The sequence below is a fragment of the Salvelinus sp. IW2-2015 genome, linkage group LG5, assembly GCF_002910315.2.
Source record: "Salvelinus sp. IW2-2015 linkage group LG5, ASM291031v2, whole genome shotgun sequence".
Lineage (NCBI taxonomy): Eukaryota > Metazoa > Chordata > Actinopteri > Salmoniformes > Salmonidae > Salvelinus > Salvelinus sp. IW2-2015.
Window position 1 is genome coordinate 26,287,240 of NC_036844.1, and position 21,862 is coordinate 26,309,101.

At 40.5% G+C, this 21,862-nt stretch overlaps 1 protein-coding gene and 1 long non-coding RNA gene across 2 annotated transcripts; one reads left to right on the plus strand and one right to left on the minus strand.

The window, feature by feature from the left end:
* The first annotated feature begins 5,332 nt into the window (after window positions 1–5,332).
* Window positions 5,333–7,929, plus strand: LOC139027762 (uncharacterized). The gene is made up of 2 exons (XR_011479909.1): window positions 5,333–6,179; window positions 6,861–7,929. It is a non-coding gene; the product is annotated as an uncharacterized lncRNA (long non-coding RNA).
* Window positions 7,930–9,262: 1,333 nt separating this feature from the next.
* On the minus strand, window positions 9,263–13,683 carry LOC111964128 (claudin-7-B). The gene is made up of 4 exons (XM_023987868.2): window positions 13,158–13,683; window positions 10,513–10,677; window positions 10,345–10,429; window positions 9,263–10,169 (listed from the first exon to the last, which is right to left on the minus strand). Exons 1-4 carry the CDS (start codon window positions 13,378–13,380, stop codon window positions 10,010–10,012), a joined length of 633 nt encoding a protein of 210 aa, XP_023843636.1. The 5' UTR covers window positions 13,381–13,683; the 3' UTR covers window positions 9,263–10,009.
* Window positions 13,684–21,862: the final 8,179 nt, after the last annotated feature.

The window sequence follows — 21,862 nt, forward strand, 5'->3', positions numbered from 1 at the left end:
GGATATGTCATACATTGAAAGTGATTATAATCCATCCACTGTCTCATGTTGCACAGACGATGAGGATTAAGGAGACATAAGTATTCCTGAGGGGAGGTATAGGATATGGGATCAGACTATGTAACAGCATTGCTTCCGTCCCTCTCCCCGCCCCAACCTGGGCTTGAACCAGGGATCCTCTGCACACAACGACATCAGTCACCCTCGAAGCATCGTTACCCAAAAGCTGCGGCCCTTGGAGAGCAAGGGAAACACCTACTTCAAGGTCTCAGAGCGAGTGAAGTCACTGATTGAAACGCTATTAGCAAGCACCGCTAACTAGCTAGCCATTTCACACCGGTTACACTCACCCCCTTTAACCTCCTCCTTTTCCGCAGCAACCAGTGATCTGGGTCAACAGAATCAATGGGGTAGAGGTGGATCAGAGAATCACCAGCAGTAAGAGCGACATCATTGATGTATACAGAGAAAAGAGTCGGCTCGAGAATTGAACCATGTGGCACCCCCATAGACTGCCAGAGGTCCGGACAAGAGTCAACCTTTTTTCTACGACTACAAATCACTTTCTATGCGTGAGAACTTTTTGTCTTCATGGGCGGCATTTTATTTAAGGCCCTTGCAATATATCGATTTACAAATACAAATCAAAAGGTGTTTGTTTGTGGATAGTGAATTGCATTTGTGGATAGCGATTTACATTCATGGAATGTGATGTACATTTGTGGATTGGTGATTTACATTTGTGGATTGGTACTTATCTGTACAGATCATGATACACAAATACAAAATGCATGCTGTGAGTTCACAATACATTTGGCATGATATTGATCCCATAGATAAGTCTTCCCATCCATTGCATTAGGTGACAGCTCCACTTCGGGGAACTGCACCTTTGTAGTGACTTATCAAATTCCAAATGCATTGATCTAAGAACTAGATCCATTAGTCCAAGGCTCTCCAACCCTGTTCTTGGAGAGCTACCCTCCTGTAGGTTTTCAACCTCAGTTGTAACTAACCTGATTAATTTATTAACCAGGTAATTATTAAAATCAGGTGCGCTAGATTAGGGTTGGAGTGAAGCTCTACAGGAACATGGTTGGAGAGCCCTGCACTAGTCTTCAACCACATTATTCGAGCTGTCACAATGTGTCAACAATGTTATGTTGCTAATTGTAATATTAATAGTATTAATCACAATTATATAAACAAACAGAATTCAGTACTCTTCATGCTGATGATTTGTACAATTTGAGACATAGCAATATAGTAAGACATAATATGAAATGTAACAGATACAGATGATGTGCATGTGGTGGTTTCAAAATTATACAATTACTACAGATGGCTAGTTCTATCCATGCGTTACCTGAACGTGATTATCTGCTATTATAGCTAGCTAGTTGATGTTGTTCTAGCTAGCTCACCCAAAGCAGGCTTTTCTCCTCCTCGCTGGTCTACAGACAACATGATCCTGATGTTGTGGCTGTAACATTTAACGGACAATATAACAACAACAAGCTAGATATATGAGACATTTTCAGAAAAAGCAGCTCATATACCAAGCCAATAAAATAAATTAGCAGGAAAAAAAGGAAGAGAAGCGCTGCTAAGGTACACAATAGTAGGTTTTGGTAGACAGGAGGTGCTCTTTGGTAAAAGGAATATCATTGCATTGGTTCGACATTGACATCTTGTTAGCACATCTCGCCTGGGCACTGCAGCAGCCAGATGAAGAAACTTAATTTAATCATCTTCCCCACCCCCTCTTGTCTTGATTGTGCAGGAAGCTAGCCTGTTCTCCTCAAAATATTATTAACTAGCAAGCTAGATAACCTTAATAAATTTGTGCAGAGATCTCAGCTTGCTAACTAGGAAAAGCCAACCAACTACAAACGAAATATACACAGAACAAATAATTATTTTCTAGACAAATGTTAGTCTCAACCAAATGACAAGTACATAGCTAGACATATTGCTCTGGTACACAACACAAGACGGCTATAGTGCAAGCTAGCTAGATAACCAGCCATGTAATGCCAATAGAAAATAAGATAGCTAGCATCAGCTTTGTAGCAGTTATGCTATGTGTAAACCCTCCTTTAATTCTTCCCGTCATCTTCCTCACCAACACCTTGTTGTAGTTTTCAAATTCTGTGAATATCATTTAGCTAGCTAGCTATTAATTTTAACACATTTCCTTCCAGACCAGAACTCTGTAAAATGTGAAAGCGCGTTCAAGAATGACAACACTTCACCTGATTGGTCGGAAGAACAAGCCCTGACCACCAGAGCTTGTATGTTTCTGTGCTGCTTGCTTATAGCATTTTTTTACAACTGCAAAACTTTTGGCACAGGTTTGTCGCAAAATGAGTGCCAAAACTCTGAGCGCAAAGATTCGACATCGGCAAATGTAGTTTTGATTCACAGAAGATTCACCAGTCGCAAATGTATTAAATATTTATTTATTTATTTGTATTTTATTTGTTTTATTTAACCTTTATTTAACTGAGTATTTAATTTAATGAGTTGTATTAATTCTCAAATGTAGTTGCATGCTTGCAAATGTTATTGAATTTATTCACATATCAATTTACCTGTTTGCAAGTGTTGCATTTATTCTCAAAATAAGTTACGTTTGCAAATATTTTTTTGCAACTACAAAACACAATATACAGGTGCAACTCATATTTTACATGTGCAAATCATAATTCATATGTGCAAATCATACTTTACATACTTGTATAATTAAGTCATTATTTTACCTCCATAACCTGGAGACACAGTCAGCAATGTTTCATCAATGTTCATACAAGCAGTCACTGGAAAGGCCCAACACAAGACAGTTATACATTCCTAGAGAAGGGGAAAATGTTCACTAACAATTAAACCTATGAATTGCACAGTACACCAGGTGTGGTTAGATGACAAAATATGTATCATAATATGCTTTAGCTGAGTTAGGTAAACGTAAGCTTTTTTTTATCCAAAAGAAGCTAACTCTAAATGTCCTTACTTAGATGCCGTAGCGCTGGCGCATGCACACCCTCATTGACATTGTGATGGGTGGGATGATGCCAAAGATGTCCAGCAGAGGGAGACAAAGACACTGTCTGCACTGCCTTGCATGTTTACAGGCATGGAAGGGACAACACCAGCATCCAAAACAGCCTGGTCAAAATGATTAAAGCACCAATCAATAATACAGACTTATAAACTATGAATCTTAAAATTGCACACACAAACACATTATCAATTACTAACATATACAAACAAATGTGATCACACACATACATAAAAATATGACACACACACACACACACACACACACACACACACACACACACACACACACCACACACACACCACACACAACACACACACACACACACACACACACACACACACACACACACACACACACACACACACACACACACACACACAATAACAGTCTGCCATGTCATCAGTGCAGTCACAGATTCCAGAACTCCACTGGTCAGACTTCATGACAGCTTGATGATGAATTAATTCATGGTGACTTCTTATCTACAAAGACATAGAGAGGAATAGAACATACATCTTCATAAACTACGCTTTGGTTTGCCTTGAGAGACATTTCTTAAGCTGATCTCATCATTAGTACAGAACAAATGGCAGTAATCAGACAATTCCCAATTCCCAAAAAGAGAACACATTCATTGGTCATTCCATCAAACTTCAACCCCAAAAATTATTTTAAATGTGAATTAGTCTTCTGTTATTACAGAGTGATTACAACAACCTTTTCCATCAGGAAAATATAATCAAAGTAGAATTAAACATAACCATAACTGATTAAAATATAACTTGGGTTAGAGAGTAAACTATGGAGCCAAATTAATGATCTGAAACACAATTATGATTCCTCTCCATTCAACCTTATCGAATCTCACAGTGCATTTATTCTTAAAATGTTTCTTGATAAAATATAATGAAAGTCAATAATACATGTCCATTGACAGTCTTAGTCTGAGCATCTCAAAAGGTGGGCACCTCTTACCTGTGAGAAACAGAGTTTTGAGACTGAACTGTTGATGGGAACAACAGAACAGACGCCTGACAGGATTGCCTTATTGTCTTATTAAGAACTGGAGAGTGGAGGAATGTTTGTCATGAAGTTGTCTCATCATCAAAGACATATACGCTCCTAAAATCTGTCCCCAGCCTGTCAACCCTGAACACTCAATGTCAGGGTTAGGCCTTGTTTCTCAACTCTGAACACTCAATGTCAGGGTTAGGCCTTGTTTCTCAACTCTGAACACAGGGTCAAAAAGTGGGTGAGGCAATAACTTAATGTCAATCTAGTCACACTGATACTCCGAAACATACATAATGTGGAAAATATTACTCAATTAATTGTACACAAGGGTGCAGAAATAAAACAAAAGACATTCAGTGTTGCTTTTTATAACTTGTTATTAGACCTACCCTACTGTATCCATCTCTCTTGTCAGATATTTTCTCTAAATCATGATAAAATTCTAAAGCCCTATAACTCTTGTGCACATAACACTATCAACAAGATATCACTGTCTCTCAACACCAAAACCCTTAGTTGCCCTCTTATGCAGCTCTCATTTCCAGGAACTGAGGATGGTCAGGAAGAAAATTAATAATGAAGACATACTGTATGTGAGACTCAAACAGCACTATCCTACATTCACTCACTCTTCCACACTTAGGCTGTTATTGGAACAGGGGAGTGAATGGACAGACATATTGGACATTATTGTCTTGTTTTGTAATACAGACCCAGCCTGTCATGAACAACACCAAGTCCTGTTCACATTCTCTCACCATGAGAAGCAGGATGTAAAGCTAAATACCATGCAGGTTCTCAATAACACCTCACTCTGATAAGTTAGATGACTCATAGAACAGAAAGACCAATTTAACACATCATTTAAATGAATCCTGACTGATGTCTGAAACATGTATTCACTGATCATGTCTGCCTGGTGTCTGTTCAATCTCCATTCACAAAGCTGGTGGCGGCACTTGTTAGCATATGTTTGATGCAGTGACCATGATCAGTTTTACAACCTCGGTGTAAGGTGTCCTATTTAACACCGCATGATGATTATTATAGTCTGTTAGCCTATGGATGTTCATATCTACCTGTTAGTAATGGAACGTCATATAATATGAATATATGAATATAATAATATAATATGAATATGATATATTTGTTTTGACATAATTCCCAGAACTGTGTGCATCATGACGCAATCAGATATGTGTTTGGGAAATCCCGGATTGTAATAAAGCATTTATCATTGACGGTCTAGCCTACTACACCTTTAAGACGTCGAAACTGTGCGAATTGGGAGTGGGCAAATGTTCGACTGTAAAATCACAACACTTGGCAATGGGAAAACTGTGAAGAGGACCTTCTGCGCTGACCACTAGTTATAGAAAAGGTTTGAAATAATGTGCACCAAAAGGCTATTTTGCCATAATAACTATGTCTGAAAAGTGATACGGAAACCATTAAATGCATGTGGGATGAGGTTTGCGCAATGGATGCACAAGGGTCTTGGTCTGCATACGTCAACACATTTTGTGACAGTTTCCAGGGCTGACATGTTTACGTTTTGATTTGCCTCTAGAATGTTGTATTTTAATCGTCTCTGACATTTGACATACATGTATTGCCGATCAGCAGGGAAATTGTGCTGCTAAAGTGTGAAATATGTTTCCAGTTGATTTTCTTGAGTTTTGTTATCTACCACATTCTCCATTTTAACTCCGTCTTTAGCCAGCGACAACGATATTTATCTCATCGACACAAAAATATCTGCCGGTATACTGCATGTTGTACTGTTGTGGAAGCAAGGACAAGGAGAAGCAGCGCCCGGGCGCTGCAGAGGTGTCGAGAATTCTAGAGACAGAGCCAGAGAAAAACCGAAAGAGCCAAGAAAGCGCACCTCAACCACTGGACATGTACGGAATAGCGGCAATGCCCGAGCTTCTACCACCCTCTGGCGTACTCCAGCCCAGCTCAGTAATCCCACGCGAGTCGGGTGAGGTGCCTGGTTTGTGGAATGGATTCAACAGMGGTGTGCTGAGTTTTGACTCCCCCCAGCGGAGACGAGGTCAACGGGCCCCGAAGTTAGGGCAAATAGGACGGTCGAAGAGAGGTGAGTGTCGGAGATGATGGGGCAAGCAAGCAAAAGACGAGGAACTAGAATTGCGCTGAAAGAAACTGAATTGCACGTGACTAAATTATCTACCTGGTTTCAGAGAGCATTTCGTATTATTTTGTACATAAATCCGAGATACTCGTTTAGTATGATATGTTACGTTTCGTATGGTATGTATTAATATGTGTATGTCCATCACTGATATGATATGGTACGAATTACAATTCCTATTATATGTTACGAATTTGCTAAATGTACAATTTGTTACGAATTTGCCAAGAGTGTGATATGTTACGAATTCTAGCTAACGTTAGGTGGTTCATGTTAGCTAGCTGGCTAACGTTAGCTAGGCTAGGGTTAAGTTTATGAGTTAGTTTATAGGGGAAGGGTTGGCTAAATGGTTAAGGTTAGAGGAAGAGTTAGCAAGCTTGCTAGGTAGTTGCAAATTAGCTAAAAAAAAGTAGTAAGTAGTTGAAAAGTGGCTAATTAGCTAAAATTGTCCATGAAGAGATTTGAAGTTGCAACCGTTGGGTTGCTAGACGTTTGTGTTCTACGACCACCTACTAATCATACCAAACGTAACATATCAGAATCAGACTTGTAGAAGTTATGTAGAATGTTGTTCATTCATCTGTCAATATATTGATGTTCATAGTCTTTTCCCCCTTTCGTTTACAGTGGTTATAGAGGATGACGACTTGGATGATGTCATGAAACACAATGGCCTCCCCATATCAATCAATATCTCTCCTGTTGCCTGAACAACTCTGATAGTGTCCAGACCTCAAGAGGCTATTATGCTCATTTGTGAAATTCTGAAGTGTGTACCACTTGTTCTGGACAATGTCCAATTCAGGTGCTCATTGCAAAGTTTACAATAGTAGCATGCGCATCACATGTAGTTTAGCTCTTCCTGGACACAGGAAGGTCGGTGTCCCAAGGAAATAGAAGTTTAAACAGTGCATCTTTGCTTCAGCTGCTGTTCTGGTGTTGAAGGGGGGACTTGAGGAGAGGGGAGCAATTAGGATAGATTTGGGTCCCGGACAGGCTGAAACATAAGCACACAAGAGAAGGCCTTACCCATCAAGACCTGCCCCTTCAAAATTAGTTGACCTGTTTGTTTGTTGTTCAGTCTTTAGTGTCTAAATTTTAAACACTCCATCCAAGATGTTATTTTAATTTATGTGTCAATCCAACCCATATCTAATTGAGAAAACAGCTACTCATAGTGCTGGGAAGTTTTCACAATATTATTTATTTTAGATTATGTAAGCTTTTTCAGTGTTTCACATATTATGTTGACAACACTTATTTTAGTTTTTGACAGTTGACAACACTGTCTCGTTTTGGTGCAAACTAATTGTAAAATCTGTTGTAAAACGTGTTAGATACACTGAAGGCTTTAATTTGCTGTTGTAACATGTCATAATCATTGTCTTAGTATAACATATGTTGTACTGTATGTTACTTTTACCCCTGAGTTGCTAGACAAGAGTTCCCACTGTGAACTATTTATGGAACTTCTATGTATCCCTGCATCAAGGTGTAATATACAAATTTTCTACAACCAGCTTCCTGTTATATTCTTCACCATAATGCCACATCTGTTAGAAAAGTCATGTGACATTCAGATAAGTAGCCTGATGTTAAACCCAGCTATGAAGCAGATCGCTACATGGAGGAGCAACTCACAAGGAAGTCTCACCGAGCTGTGAGGAATACATTGTTTTGATGTAACCATTGTTCAGTTTGGCTCGGTCTCATCTCTTTGTCAAGATTAATAGATGTCAAGTTATAAAATACTCCTCACTAGAGATATACAAGCAGGGTTTAGCTTAAATCAATTCACTACAAGAAAGTATTTTTTTAAATGGCATGTATTATTGTAAATCCTCCTTGAATCTACTTGTTACAACAGTGTTTTCCAACCCTTTTCAGTTATCAAATTTTGTCACATGCACTGAATACAACAGGTGTAGACCTTACTGTGAAATGCTTACTTACAAGCCCTTAACCAACAATGCAGTTAAGAAAATATTTAATAAGAACCAAATTATTGTACCAAGAGAATTTTGCTGAACCACTGTTAGAATGTGATCCGCTGTTGTGTAATGATGGTATGCACCACCAGATAGCGATAAAGTCAAAGGAACATAGTCCTCAGCCCAAAATCTGTGCCTTACTCAACCCCTCAATCTGTTAATCATTTGTAAATTAACCTATGCAAAGTCACAAGCTCACAGTTGAAGACATTGAGAACATTTCTGGTAGTTTATTTTGCCCAGTCCAAAAAGTCCCTAGCTCATTGATCTGATAAAACGTCATTGATGTACATTGTTAGATTCCCCTGCCTGTGAGCTTCATGCAGCCCATCCCCCAAACATGCCAGAGAGACTAGGGGAAAAAGGGATACATAGTCAGTTGTACAACAAATGCATCTTCCACATTTAACCCAACCCCTCTGAGTGAGGTGCAGAACGCTGCCAGTGGGTTAACTGCCTTGCTCAGGAGCCGAACAGAGTTTTACCTTGTCAGCTCGGGGATTTGATCCAGCAACCTTTTGGTTACTGGCCCAACTCTCCTACCCGCCACGCTACCAGACCATGTTCAAGAGGATTAAAACCATTTTTGCCTAGATAAATAATCACAAGTAAATTGAGACTCACTGACCTACAAACAAAGTTTTTATTTATGATGCAAGGTGTTTTGTAGATCAGTCAGTTGGCGGCAATGTGAAACGAGCCCCATGGGGATCATAGAGACTGGGTTCCAGAGCTTAGACGTTGCTGCGTCTGACAGGTCTTCAACTCCTGGTTAGGTATTTTTAGTATCAGCTAACCACATTCTAGGCATGTTCTCTGCCCAGGCAAAACACCTGGATAGCAATCTTTTGGTTGATGCATGCCACGTCTGGGCAGCGGAACGCAACACCTATGTTATTGCCGCGTTCAAAACAGCTGGGAACGCAGAACTGACTTCAGTGCATTCAAGACTACTGCAATTTATGTATAAACAAGACTTCTTGCAACATCTCTGCATATCTGGCATGGAATCCCACAACATAGACACAGTAAACCAGAACTTGTCACTATTTTATTTTATTTATTTACAGAGGACAATCTCAAAAAGTTAAATATTAAAAATGTGGCAGTATTACAAAACTACTCTTGGGAAAAGGAGAATACATTTTATCCTTTTGAAGCATACATACTGTAGGTTACTAGCCAATTCAAAAAAAGTTACCAAAAATAAGAGTACAACTTCACCACTGATAATGGCATTAAGTGAATCACAGCAAATAGTCTGGCAATCTTAGTTGTGGGGGAACAGTCTCGATCCTTCAGAAATTACAAAAGGCTTGACAGATTCATGTGTTGTATAATTCAAAATTCTGTATCTAGCATAATCATTATAAATCTAGATATAGGCTTCCATTTCCTGATTGGCTCCTAAAACAGGTTGTGGGATGGTTGTCTGTTGTAATGCAAGACCAAAGCATGATGGCCCCATCATCATTACATAGTCATCTGGCATGTCCATGTATGCTACAGTAATAGACGTGGGAAAAGTGGAGGGATGTACAAAGGTCCGAGGCCAACACTCAACATCTGCTCTTCCTTACAAGTAAACATCATGAGCAGTCCTCTAGAACCATCTCTTAATTACATCCTTACTGATTTATTGTAACTGAGGGTATACCCTGGAAAAAATAACACGTAGTTAAAAAAAAAGAAGCTATATCTAACTGGACTGACAGACCAAAATGTCATGTTGAGTTGGACTGATGCGCTGTAGATTCCTAAGTTTTCCTTCAGCCTCCATGAAACTCAAACGTACTCCTTGCTGCTGCTGGGGGGACGAGTGGAGGCGATGGGGTATTTGACCTTAGGTTTTCCCTTGGGGCAGGTTGCTGCGAGCATGGCACCGCCAATTATGTCCAGGAATGCTCCAGCCCAGGCAATGAAGATGGCTGATCCAAACTCATACCTAGAAGATGAGGGTTTGTGTTGGCAACAGTATCTGTACAATGACATGCATAACAGAAAAATGGAAAGCAACTTCCAGCATTCAACAACGCCATCAAGACAGTGAATTAAATATTCCAGGTGATAAGAGGGGCACTAAAGGGAAGGTAGCCAAAGAGAGATTCAGTAGTACTTACTTGGAGTTGACGGGGGCGAATGGGTTGTAGAACTCCTTGATGATGTTGTTAGCATACCACGAGCAGGCGATAGTTGCACACAGAGCTATGGAGAGGAACGAAATGTTAGCGGTTAAACCATCAGAGCATCAAGAGCCAATGACATCTGCCAATTTCAAGGTAACGCACATCCAATCAGCAGGACGATGCCGCCGGTCATGGCGATGCGAGACTTCTTGTTTTTGTCATCTCCCCCACAGTTGGTGCACTTCATTCCCATGGTGGCCACACCCAGTCCAGCCACAGTCACAATGATGCCCACGATCATCAGGGCACGGGTTGCCTGGAGTGCAGCTGGAAAGTTGGGGAGGACAGGGTTAATACACCAGGATATCCCTTTAGGGTGGCAAACAAATAATTTATGGGGCATTACATGGCCCTCCTTTTCTGTTTTTCTCCCCAACTGAGATAAGTTAGTTTGATAGGGGAAGTCGATGTGGATGGTTGAGTGAATAAATGACCATGTTAATTGACAAATGTTTGATTTATCCAACCAAATAATTTGAATTTAGCCACAAGTTTCAGTTATTGGAATAAAATGTTTTTAACGCAGTTAGGTGTGTTTAGCACTCATAGCCAGGTTATTGAATCCTGAGAGCAATGTAGKCACAAACAATACATGCAAACTAAACACTGATATTCTCCGTCTTTGCCTCAACCACTCCCTCTCCCAATGCACCTCTAGTCAGGTGCAACAGAAACCGGCTTCAACCGGAAACCCCCATGAGGGTGAAGTGTGCGCCACCCCTCCCCCTCTGGCTCAGTTGGTAAGTCAGGAACCAGTCAGACCAGTCATGAGAAAGACGGGGAGTTGGGTTTCACTATGAGGGACTTCCTCTCTATTGGCTAGCTAGACCCTCCCACAGCAGGTAGATCTCGCTTTAGGTTACAAGTGACATTCACAAGTTCCCAAATCAAAATGGCTGTCTTGACAGCAAAGTTATTTAATATGGCCTCATAACCCCCACAAACGAGTCAGGAAACATTTAGACAACATACCGACGTCTGAAACTATGCATTTCTGAAAAGCTCCAGTTCCACAGATCACAATTGGCATGAGAAAAACAGTACACCGCAATCCTCACTTACCAGGAACGCATGAGGAACTTTAAATAAGCAGTTGGCACAACCTAATGAATTTCTACAGTTCCTCATATCTGGTAATTCTCCACCTTCCTGCTATCAGTGCAATGAAATTGACATCAAGCTATTTATTTACTTGTTACATTCACCACTGGTTTGATTACAATGCGTTTATCAGACATGGCTTGTGTTCATGTTTGCAGATATGATAAAGCATACAAGCAAAAGGGTATAAGAGATAAAGCTATATTGTTTTATAGACTCCTTATCAAATGAGTTGATACACAAGTCAAACAGTGGTTTTACAGCCACTAAAACTACTATACAGTCAGGGAGTTCAAGCAGCTCAATGCCTGAGAGCATAGTCTTTACAGGTGCACTTTTGCAGAAGTGTGAAAATATGAATGGAATGGATGGCACTCACCCAGCAAGCCACACTTAACTCTATCTAGACACCGCAATGTGTCTGCTGATTAAGACCAGAGTTTTAGACACCATGCTTCTACAACTGCATTGCTTGCTCTTTGGGGTTTTAGGCTGGCTTTTTATAGAAGCACTTTGTGACAACGGCTGATATAAAAAGGGCTTTATAAAATACATTTGATAGAGTAGGATGTAGTGGACAGAAATCGCTACTTAAACTACTTGATACAGGACCAAGCAATTTAATCAGGGGGCAGTTGGCAGGGAGTGTAGTCAGAGGCTAACGTTTGGGCCATACCTACATTTATGCAATGTCATGATTTAGTGATTTGTTGGTTTAGGCTAATATTGTACTCTAATAACACCTTCAGACATTTATCTGAGATACCATTAAAACAGGGCAGAAGAAAGGCTGAAGGTGAGCAGCCTATATGGTCTAATCGCCTTCAAATGGGTCGGGAACCCGAGTAATCTTATAATTCTCTCCATAGTTAATACAACAGGTCATTTTCAGACCAATCTTTGTTTTTAGTGGGGTAGGAAGCTAAACAGGAGAACATCGCTGCCAGTTCTATTCAGTAATAGGCTAGATTAGGAWTGTATCTGTGCCTTTTGCTGACTGTCCATTCATTGGCGTGTTGACTACACAGAGCAGAGATAAAGGCTTTATTTACCCCCTCACCAGCAACTCGTCCCCCCTCGATACTGCCTGCAGCTAGTTAATAAGGGTTTTTCCCAATAGGCGGATGAGGGCATGGCACGGTCACGGTACAGGACAATGGCTGTCTGGATAACCATTACCCTATTGGTAACTGCGCAACACAGCCATGTCCACGAACCAACGTGAATACAAAGCATTCCTCCAGTAGCCTGTGTTTGGTTATATCCCCTGATATCTTGAACCGATGGTGAGATATGCAATAGGAGTAGCCCCATATAATGGGCAAAGAAACATGTTGGATAGAATCCATTGGGGCTAAGTTAATGAATATCAAAAGGATAACACAGCAACCAAAAACATACTGGACACTAAGTATGAGTCGCAAATCGCACACAAGGTGTGGCAGTTCCATAGAACATTATCAGGTTTCCAATAAGATTCGGCGCATGCGTCATCTATAGCAGGGGCGCGCGTTAATTCCCTCGCCTAGCAAATTCAAACAGCATGTTCTCAACATAACTTTTGACATTGTACTCATACCACTAATAGTTTCATACTGGAAAATGAAACTCATTTTATATATAAACAAATTCATTAGCCTACTTACTGTCAAGTTGCAGAATTGAGTCGTAGACTTTGCATTGGATCTGGCCGGTGCTCTGAAATGCACAAGACATCCATAATCCCTGGTACATAGACACCGCTGTGATGATGTTGTCCCCGACATAGGCGGACATTTTCCACTGGGGAAGGATTGTGCCGACAATTAACCCGATCAGACCCAGTAGCGACAGGGCAAACCCCAAAATCTGGAGTCCTGAGTTGGCCATTTTACCTCCTTGAATCAAACTGAGTTTTAGGAATGTCACTGACCTTGAAATGTTTTTGTAGTAGAATAAAGGCAACAAATAGTTTGATTGGCACGAAGAGGAAATTACTGTCCACCTGTTTAAGAAAAGTAGCCCTTCACGCTCTCACACGATGAATGTCTTCAAAAAGAGCTCTCTTTTGTAAAATTGTTTTAGAAAGTAGCGGCTGCTTTCTGCAAACTATAAATGCAGCTTCACCTCTAAAAGGCAAACGTTAGAATCTCTCAGCACCTGTTGCCAAGCCGCACCTTGATTATTATAATGAGTGTCGGTCGGGGACGAGCGTTTTTAAGGTCTCTTCCTCACAAGGGGCGGGAACGCGCACAGTTTCGAGTCATTCACCTTCGATAGACCTGAGGTATCATGATGTCACCGTTTCTGCCGCAGTATAATGGAACCAAACTGTTCAACTTCAATAATTTCCCGAATGTGATGCTGTGACTAATCGTTTACAAATCATATGGTGAAGTTTTCCATAAATCAATGGCTGATCTCTTGTGCTCGGGCATAGGGGCCTATCCCAGGTGTTCAGTTTATTTTTCTTTATTTTTCTAGGGGATAGATCAGCTATGACATTGGCAGATATAATTAAGTCTATCAAATAACATTACTTGCATCATGTATAATCAACTTTTTTATTTATATTTTTTTATAATGTTTTATTATGCCACTACCCCGCATTCCACATCTGCCTTCTTCACCTGCCCGGTCATGTGAAATACATAGATCAAGGCCTAACACATTTATTTAAATTGACTGATTTCCTTATATGAACTGTAACTCAGTAAAATATTTTAAATTGTTGTATGTTACGTTTATATTTTTGTTCAGTATATATATTTCATTTTTATGTTTTCCACCAAGTCCTCTGACCAGGGGAAAGGAGGGTAGGGGCAGAATTTAAAAAAAAATATTCAAAAAAGGGATTAGAAAGAGATCGGCTATTGATTTAGGGAGAAAATATACAAACAAGTGTATTTCCTAATTGCGCTGGACTCCAAGTGTATTTGCCAATCAACCAATCCCTCCAATCTTAGTTCCAACCCTCAGATGTCCTCAGACTATCCCAGGTTTACCGTGAATTATCAAATCATCCCAGGCTTACTGTGAAAAATCGAATCAAAGTTTATTTCTCACGTGTACAGGATACAACAGGTGTAAAATCATCCAGCGAAATGATTACTTACGAGCTCTTTTTCAACAATGCAATGTTCAATAACTAGGTCAAATATCTTCTTTTTTTTAAACAAATTTCCAACAAATCTAAGAATAAAAAACATGAGAAGGTAGGCTATACACAAGATCACTACCATCATATCAATGTGCAAGGATACAGTCAGGGGTACAGTAGTGGAAAGTTAATGGTAAATGCAATCCAGTGAGCACCGTCCCACATCGATATCCATGGATGTTGAAATGATGTTGAAATTTGGTCCGTCCATGGACGTCTATGAGTGGTTCAAATTTGATCCGTCCGGGCTGGCCTTGATTTCGCCCAAACATAAACGTCTATGATCGGTTCAGATTTGGTCCGGTCTGGACCGTCTTTGATTTCAACGTCCACAGATGTCTGGTCTGACCGGTCTCGATTTGGCCCAATCATAGATGTCTATGTTTCTCAAGTTTGGACAGCATAGTAGAACACAGCAGAGTAAAGTACAGTGTAATGTACTATATTGTACTGTACCCTACTGTGCTTTACTGTACTTTAATGTACATTACTGTACTGTTATCTAGTGTACTGAACTCTAGTCCACCCTACTGAACTAAACTCTACTCTAATCTACTGTACTGAACTAACTCTACTGTGCTCTACTGTACTGTACCGTGCTGTACTGTACTGTGCTGTCCAAACTTGTAAATCATAGATGTCTATGATTGGTTCAGATTTGGTCCGGTCCAGACCGACCAAATTTGGTCTTGTTTGGGGGACAGAGCTCATTCAAATAATACCTAGCATGCTTTGTAAGCGTTCCTTTTTACATTTATATTTTGGGCTTTTATAACACACTCTTATCCAGAGCAACTTACAGTCAGTCTATTCAACTAAGGTAGACACAGTCATAGCAATAAATCATTTTCTGTAACTGTTACTGTATAGTACCCTTTACTGTACGTTACTGTACTGTTCTGTATTCTACTCCACTCTACTGAACTAAACTCTACTGTACTGTATTGTACTCTACTCCACTGTATGAACTAACTCTACTGTGTTCTAATGTACTTATCCAGATTAATTTACAGTCAGTGCATTCAACTAAGGTAGATAACCACATATCACAGTCATAGCAATAAATACATTTCTGTAACCGTCACAGTACTGTACCCTACTGTACTTTACTGTACTGTACTGTATTCTACTGAACTAAACTCTACTTTATTCTACTCCACTCTACTGAACTAAACTCTACTGGACTGTACTGTATGAACTAACTCTACTGTTTTCTAATGTACTTATCCAGATTAATTTACAGTCAGTGTATTCAACTAAGGTAGATAACCACATATCACAGTCATAGCAAGAAATACATTTCTGTAACCGTCACAGTACTGTACCCTACTGTACTTTACTGTACTGTTCTGTATTCTACTCCAGTCTACTGAACTAAACTCTACTCCACTCTACTGAACTAAACTCTACTGTACTGTACTGTACTGTATGAACTAACTCTACTGTTTTCTACTGTACTGTGCTGTACTGTGCTGTCCAAACTTGTAAAACATCGATGTCTATGATTGGTTTAGATTTAGTCCTGTCCGGACCGACCGAATGTGGTCTTGTTTGGGGGGCAGAGCTCATTAGAGTAATACAGGGGCATGCTTTCTATTTACATTTACATTTTGGGCTTTTACCAGAGGCTCTTATCCATAGCAACTTAGGGTGGCTGCTGTAAACTAGATAAACAACCACATATTGCAGCCATAGCAAGAAAAACTGTTCTGTAACCGTTACTGAGAAGGCGGCAGGTAGCCTATCAAGTAGAGCGTTGGCCTTGGTTGCTGGTTTCGAATACCTCAGCTGACAAGGTGAAAAAGCAGCCGATGTGCTTTTGAGCAAGGCATCTAGTAATGGATTACATTTAACAGGGATTTCTTCATCTGATTATAAATATGAAGTAACTGTAATCAGCCCGGATTACTTAGGAAAAAAATGGCAATCGATTGCAGTTACATTCTTAAAAACAGCTGATTTAATTTGAGATTACTTCATCGAATATCAAGATGAAAAACGTATAAAACTTTGTCTGCATTGTTGTCATTTACCAAACCCTCAAGACTTCTCACATGCTCTCAAATATGTTATTTTTCTGTTGATCGCCCATCAAGGGTGGATGGCTTCTTTTGATTTCAAACTGGTTGAATGAATAGGCAACACTTCCAAATCATTTTCACCTAGCCTTCTGGTCAATCAGACAGTCATCTGGGCTCCACAGAGTACCTTCTTGCTGCTTTGATGCAGTGCACTTTCTCTCATAGCGGGAGAGAAAAATGCTTTCTGATTGCTCAATAAAAAAACAAAATGTAACTGTGGGAAAAACGCTGTCTTGAAAGAAACCACTGTTGTTACTGTAGAAAAGAAGAGAGTCCCAGCTTTCTGTAGGTCTGGATTTTATTTGTCAACTCTTAATATTGAACAAAGGCACTCATGTCTGCCATTCAATTTCAAGGTGAGTGCATAGGCCAATGTATAAAATGTACTGACGTCAATACTACGTACTTTCAGTACGCCTAACTTTAATATTAGGCAATATTAGAGTTAGCGATCAAGCTAACCACTTCCTCAGGTGGTGAATGAGCCCCAAATTAATTTATGATATGTGATGTTCGTGCCCCAAAAGAGGCAGACAAATTAATCTCTATTGAATTCTAGATCCCTATTGTGACAGTAAAATAATAGATTACGGGACTATTGCCTAATTGTCGAACTCAAAAATCATGACAATCACATCTAAATATCTGGAATCATGCATTCCTGCATGGACATGTTAGATTAAACAATGTATTTATTGAATCATACCATCTACACTTCTTAATGAAGCACTTTGAATTACCATTTTTTTCAGTTTTCTGTGATCCTGCAACAACATTTTGGTGTGACCAAATCACCAAATCATGGGCTGGTGCTTCAATTGAAAACATCATAGAGCCATGTGACGCTCACACATAGAATATCCACTGAGTGAACACCTTCCCAATATTGAGTTACACCCTCTTTTGCCCTCATAACAACCACAATTCTTCGGGCATGGACTTTGAATGGTTTCGAAAGTGTTCCACAGGGATGCTGGCCCATGTTGACTCCAATGCTTCCCACAGTTGTGTCAAGTTGGTTGGATGTCCATTGGGTGGGTGACCATTCTTGATGCAAACGAGAAACTGTTGAGCGTGAAAACCCCAGAAGCGTTGCAGTTCTTGACATACTCAAACCGGTGTGCCTGGCACCCACTACCATACTCCATGCAAAGGCACTTAAATATTTTGTCTTGCCCATTCACAAATACACAATCCACATCTCAATTGTCTCAAGGCTTAAAAATGATTCATTAAGCTGTCTCCTCCCCTTCACCTACACTGATTTAAGCGGATTTAACAAGTGACATCAGTAAGGGATCAAAGCTTTCACCTGGATTCACCTGGTCAGTCTATGTCATGGAAAGAGCAGGTGTTCCTAATGTTTTATACACTCAGTGTATATGGCATGTTGACATTTATTATCATGAATCTTGACCTGGAGGCAGCACTGAGCGTTTTCCGCTAGATGGGCCAGCTGCGAAGTCAAAATTGTCTAGTAAAAATGTATGAAATCAAAAATAAGCTTTTTGGTATTAATTTAAGGTTAGGGCTAGGCATAAGGGTTAGCAGTGTTGTTAAGGTTAAGGTTTCAAATCAGATTTTATGACTTTGAGAATGTGCCAACCTGCCTATGTACACTGAACAAAAATATAAATGCAACATTCAACAATTTCTAAGATTTTACTGAGTTACAGTTCATATAAGGAAATCAGTCAATTGAAAAAAAAAATTGTTAGCCCCTAATCTATGGATTTCACATGACTGGGAATACAGATATGCATCTGTTGGTCACAGATACCWTAAAAAAAAGGTGTGGCTCAAAAAACCAGTCAGTATCTGGTGTGACTACCTCATGCAGCTCGACATCTCCTTCACATAGAGTTGATCAGGCTGTTGATTGTGGCCTGTGTAATGTTGTCCCATTCCTTTTCAATGGCTGTGCGAAGTTGCTGGATATTGATGGGAACTGGAACATGCTGTCCTACACGTCGATCCAGAGCATCCCAAACATGTTCAATGGGTGATGTGTGGTGAGTATGCAGGCCATGGAAGGACTGGGACATTTTCAGCTTCAAGGAAATGTGTACAGATCCTTAAAACACGGGGCCGTGCATTATCATGCTGAAACATGAGGTGATGGCGGTGGATGAATGGCACGACAATGGGCCTCAGGATCTCATCCCGGTATCTCTGCATTCAAATCTGCATCAATAAAATGCAATTGTGTTCATTGTCCATAGCTTATGCCTGCCCATACCATAACCCCAACGCCACCATGGGGCACTCTGTTCACAACATTGACATCAGCAAACCGCTCGCCCACACAACGCCATACACACTTTCTGCCATCTGCCCAGTACAGTTTAAACCGGGATTCATCCTTGAAGAACACACTTTTCCAGCGTACCATTGGTCATCGAAGGTGAGTATTTGCCRWCTGAAGTCGTTTATGACGCCAAACTGCACGTAGATGAGCTTCCCTGAGAGAGAATCTGACAGTTTGTGCAGAATGTCTTGAGTTGTGCAAACCCAGTTTCATCAGCTGGTGCATTCGGGGTGGCTGGTGCATTGGTGCGTGAGGCGCGTGCGAACGAAATACTTTGCTGACAGGTAGTTCCATGAAGGAGCAGCATTCATAATCAAATATAACGCGTTGTGGCACTGCTTCCCCATAGCTCATACCGGCTGTATTTCTGCATCTTGAAAGTTATGTATCTTGAAAACTTGATTGCTGACATTTAGGGACTACATCAACAATGGACTAATGAAACTTACCAAAAGATAGTTTTTGGATGGAGTTTGCCTTTAATGATCTTCTTGGCCTTTCTTTAACACAGAGTACTGTAAATTTCCTGGAGGGCAGGCAGCATGCCCCCAGTGATGTGTTGGGATGACTGCACCACCTTCTGGAGAGCCATGCGGTTAAGGGCGGTGCAGTTGCCGTACAGGTGGTAATGCAGCCCGAAAGAATGCTCTCAATGGTGCATCTGTAGAAGTTATGGATTACAGGCAACATCCGCACTGAGCTAAAGGCTAGAGCTGCAGCTTTCAAGGAGCCGGACATTATAAGAAATCCCGTTGTGCCTTCAGGCAAAGCATCAATACAGGTGACGTGACTATCATTAATGTGATGACTGATATATATCGAATAATTATATTTAATTAAATGAATCATGTAACAATTAACTCATTAGGAATTTGGGGCACCATGGGAAAAGTTTGTTTAATGAGTTACCGTTTCCAGAATTAACTCAAGAATATATAGATATCATAACAGTCATCAATTAATAATTTCCTCATATCAGTCTCATTCTGAACATCGTAGACTCCATAAATCTGCACAAACCCGGGTCTCACTGATCATTCCGTACCACACAAATTGATTTGATTATTTATTTACTGACAAGCTAAATGATAATATAAGACACACGGTATAGGTTATTGATTAGAAACTTAATATGACGACAACAGCTCCCTAGCGGACCAACACAATATGACACGTGTTGCACAAGATGGAGATTTAAAGAGCGAGATAATGAGAGAGAAAGAGAAGCAACACTTGGATACATTTGTAAACTACGCTTAGTTTAGCCCTAATACCCTGCCCCGAACTGCCGCTCTTATGGGTAAGAAGTAACGTATGTATTTACGTGTTGAAGGTCTCCGTCGGGTATCTCTGTTGGGCCCAGGCCTTTGTGGGCCGGGTACCGCTTGATGAGAAGGGTTCGACGGAGGCCTTGTTCTTTGGATGGCCTTCTCCTTCATTCTCAGGTGTAAGTCTCTGATTGTCCACAAGATGTCACACTATCCTTCTTAGTTGTCTGTTTACTTGCACTCGTTCTGGAAGAGTGGTCTCCCGAGGACGGCTAATCAGCCACATAGATGATCCCAGAGTGGTGATGAAAGCCGTGAAGACAAACAATGATTTGAAGAGAATAACCGGATGGTCCTGCTTAAATGCACCTTTCTTAGATACAGTACTTAGAACAGCTACTCAACAGTAGCATTGATTGTTAAGAGGTTCCTTTATCTTCTTGAACCTCGTGTTGCATTTCAGGGTCGTGACTAATCGTAGACCTCAGCTGAAGCTTGTGGCCCTTTTAGTCTGATATGTTAATCCTTAACTCAAATTCTTTATACCCTCGGGTAGAAAGGGGACATTTACGTCTTGCTGACACGCTCTCTGGGTTCCCTGGGGCATAGCTAGTTACGAGGCAAGGTATCACAATTTGCTGTGATGTCATTAGAAAACTAAAATCACAATCTTATTGTCACAAAACATTCTCTTTATCCTGGATATTTTCCACACAACACAAAGTATGTAAACATGATATACACTGTGTGAAAAATCTTCAAGTTACAATGTTTTCGTTATAACGTCTTCATGCAACTTTACAAAATAGACATTCATTTTCCATATTCCATCTCTCATAATTACCAACATTCGGAGGATAAAATATATTGTCCCGGTATCCATTGTTTGATGTTGTAGTTTTTGGCGGTAAACTCTTCATAAAGCACACAGACATTCCGATCACCCAAACTAGGCCCCAAAAGGTATCGTCTGCTGCCTATGGTTTACGATCGAGTGAGGTGTCATAAAACCCCCACATCCATTCCTCTCCCCACCTGCGGGAGAGAGAGAGATCTGTAGAGCTGATCTACTGTAACCTGATCCTTTGGATCCTCACAGTCATGACACAGGACTAAGATTGAAACCTACTACACCAGCTCTGATGCTCGTCGGATGTGACAAGGCTTACTTTTCAACCTTTCACTGACCGAGTCTGTGATACCTACAGTACATGTTTCAAGCAGACCCCCATAGTCCCTGTGCCCAAGAACGCCAAGGTAACCTGCCTAAATTACTACCGCCCTCCTAGCACTCACATGTGCTGGTCACGGCCCACATCAACACCATCATCCCGGAAACCCTAGACCCACTCCAATTTGTATACCTCCCCAACATATTCGCGATGACGCAATCTCAATTGCACTCTACACTGCCCTTTCCCACCTGGACAAAATGAACACCRATGTGAGAATGTTGTTCATTGACTACAGCTCAGAGTTCAACACCGTAGCGCTCACAAAGCGCATCACTAAGCTAAGGATCCTGAGACTAAACACCTCCCTCTGCAACTGGATC

What these genes read in the sequence shown, in the direction of transcription:
- LOC111964128 (XM_023987868.2), bottom strand. Translation starts at nt 13,380, where the DNA reads ATGGCCAACTCAGGACTCCAGATTTTGGGGTTTGCCCTGTCGCTACTG. An exon ending in CTCAATTCTGCAACTTGACA is followed by an intron (nt 10,678 to 13,157) that starts GTAAGTAGGCTA and finishes CCAACTTTCCAG; the next exon opens with CTGCACTCCAGGCAACCCGT. An exon ending in TTCGCCCCCGTCAACTCCAA is followed by an intron (nt 10,170 to 10,344) that starts GTAAGTACTACT and finishes CTCATCTTCTAG; the next exon opens with GTATGAGTTTGGATCAGCCA.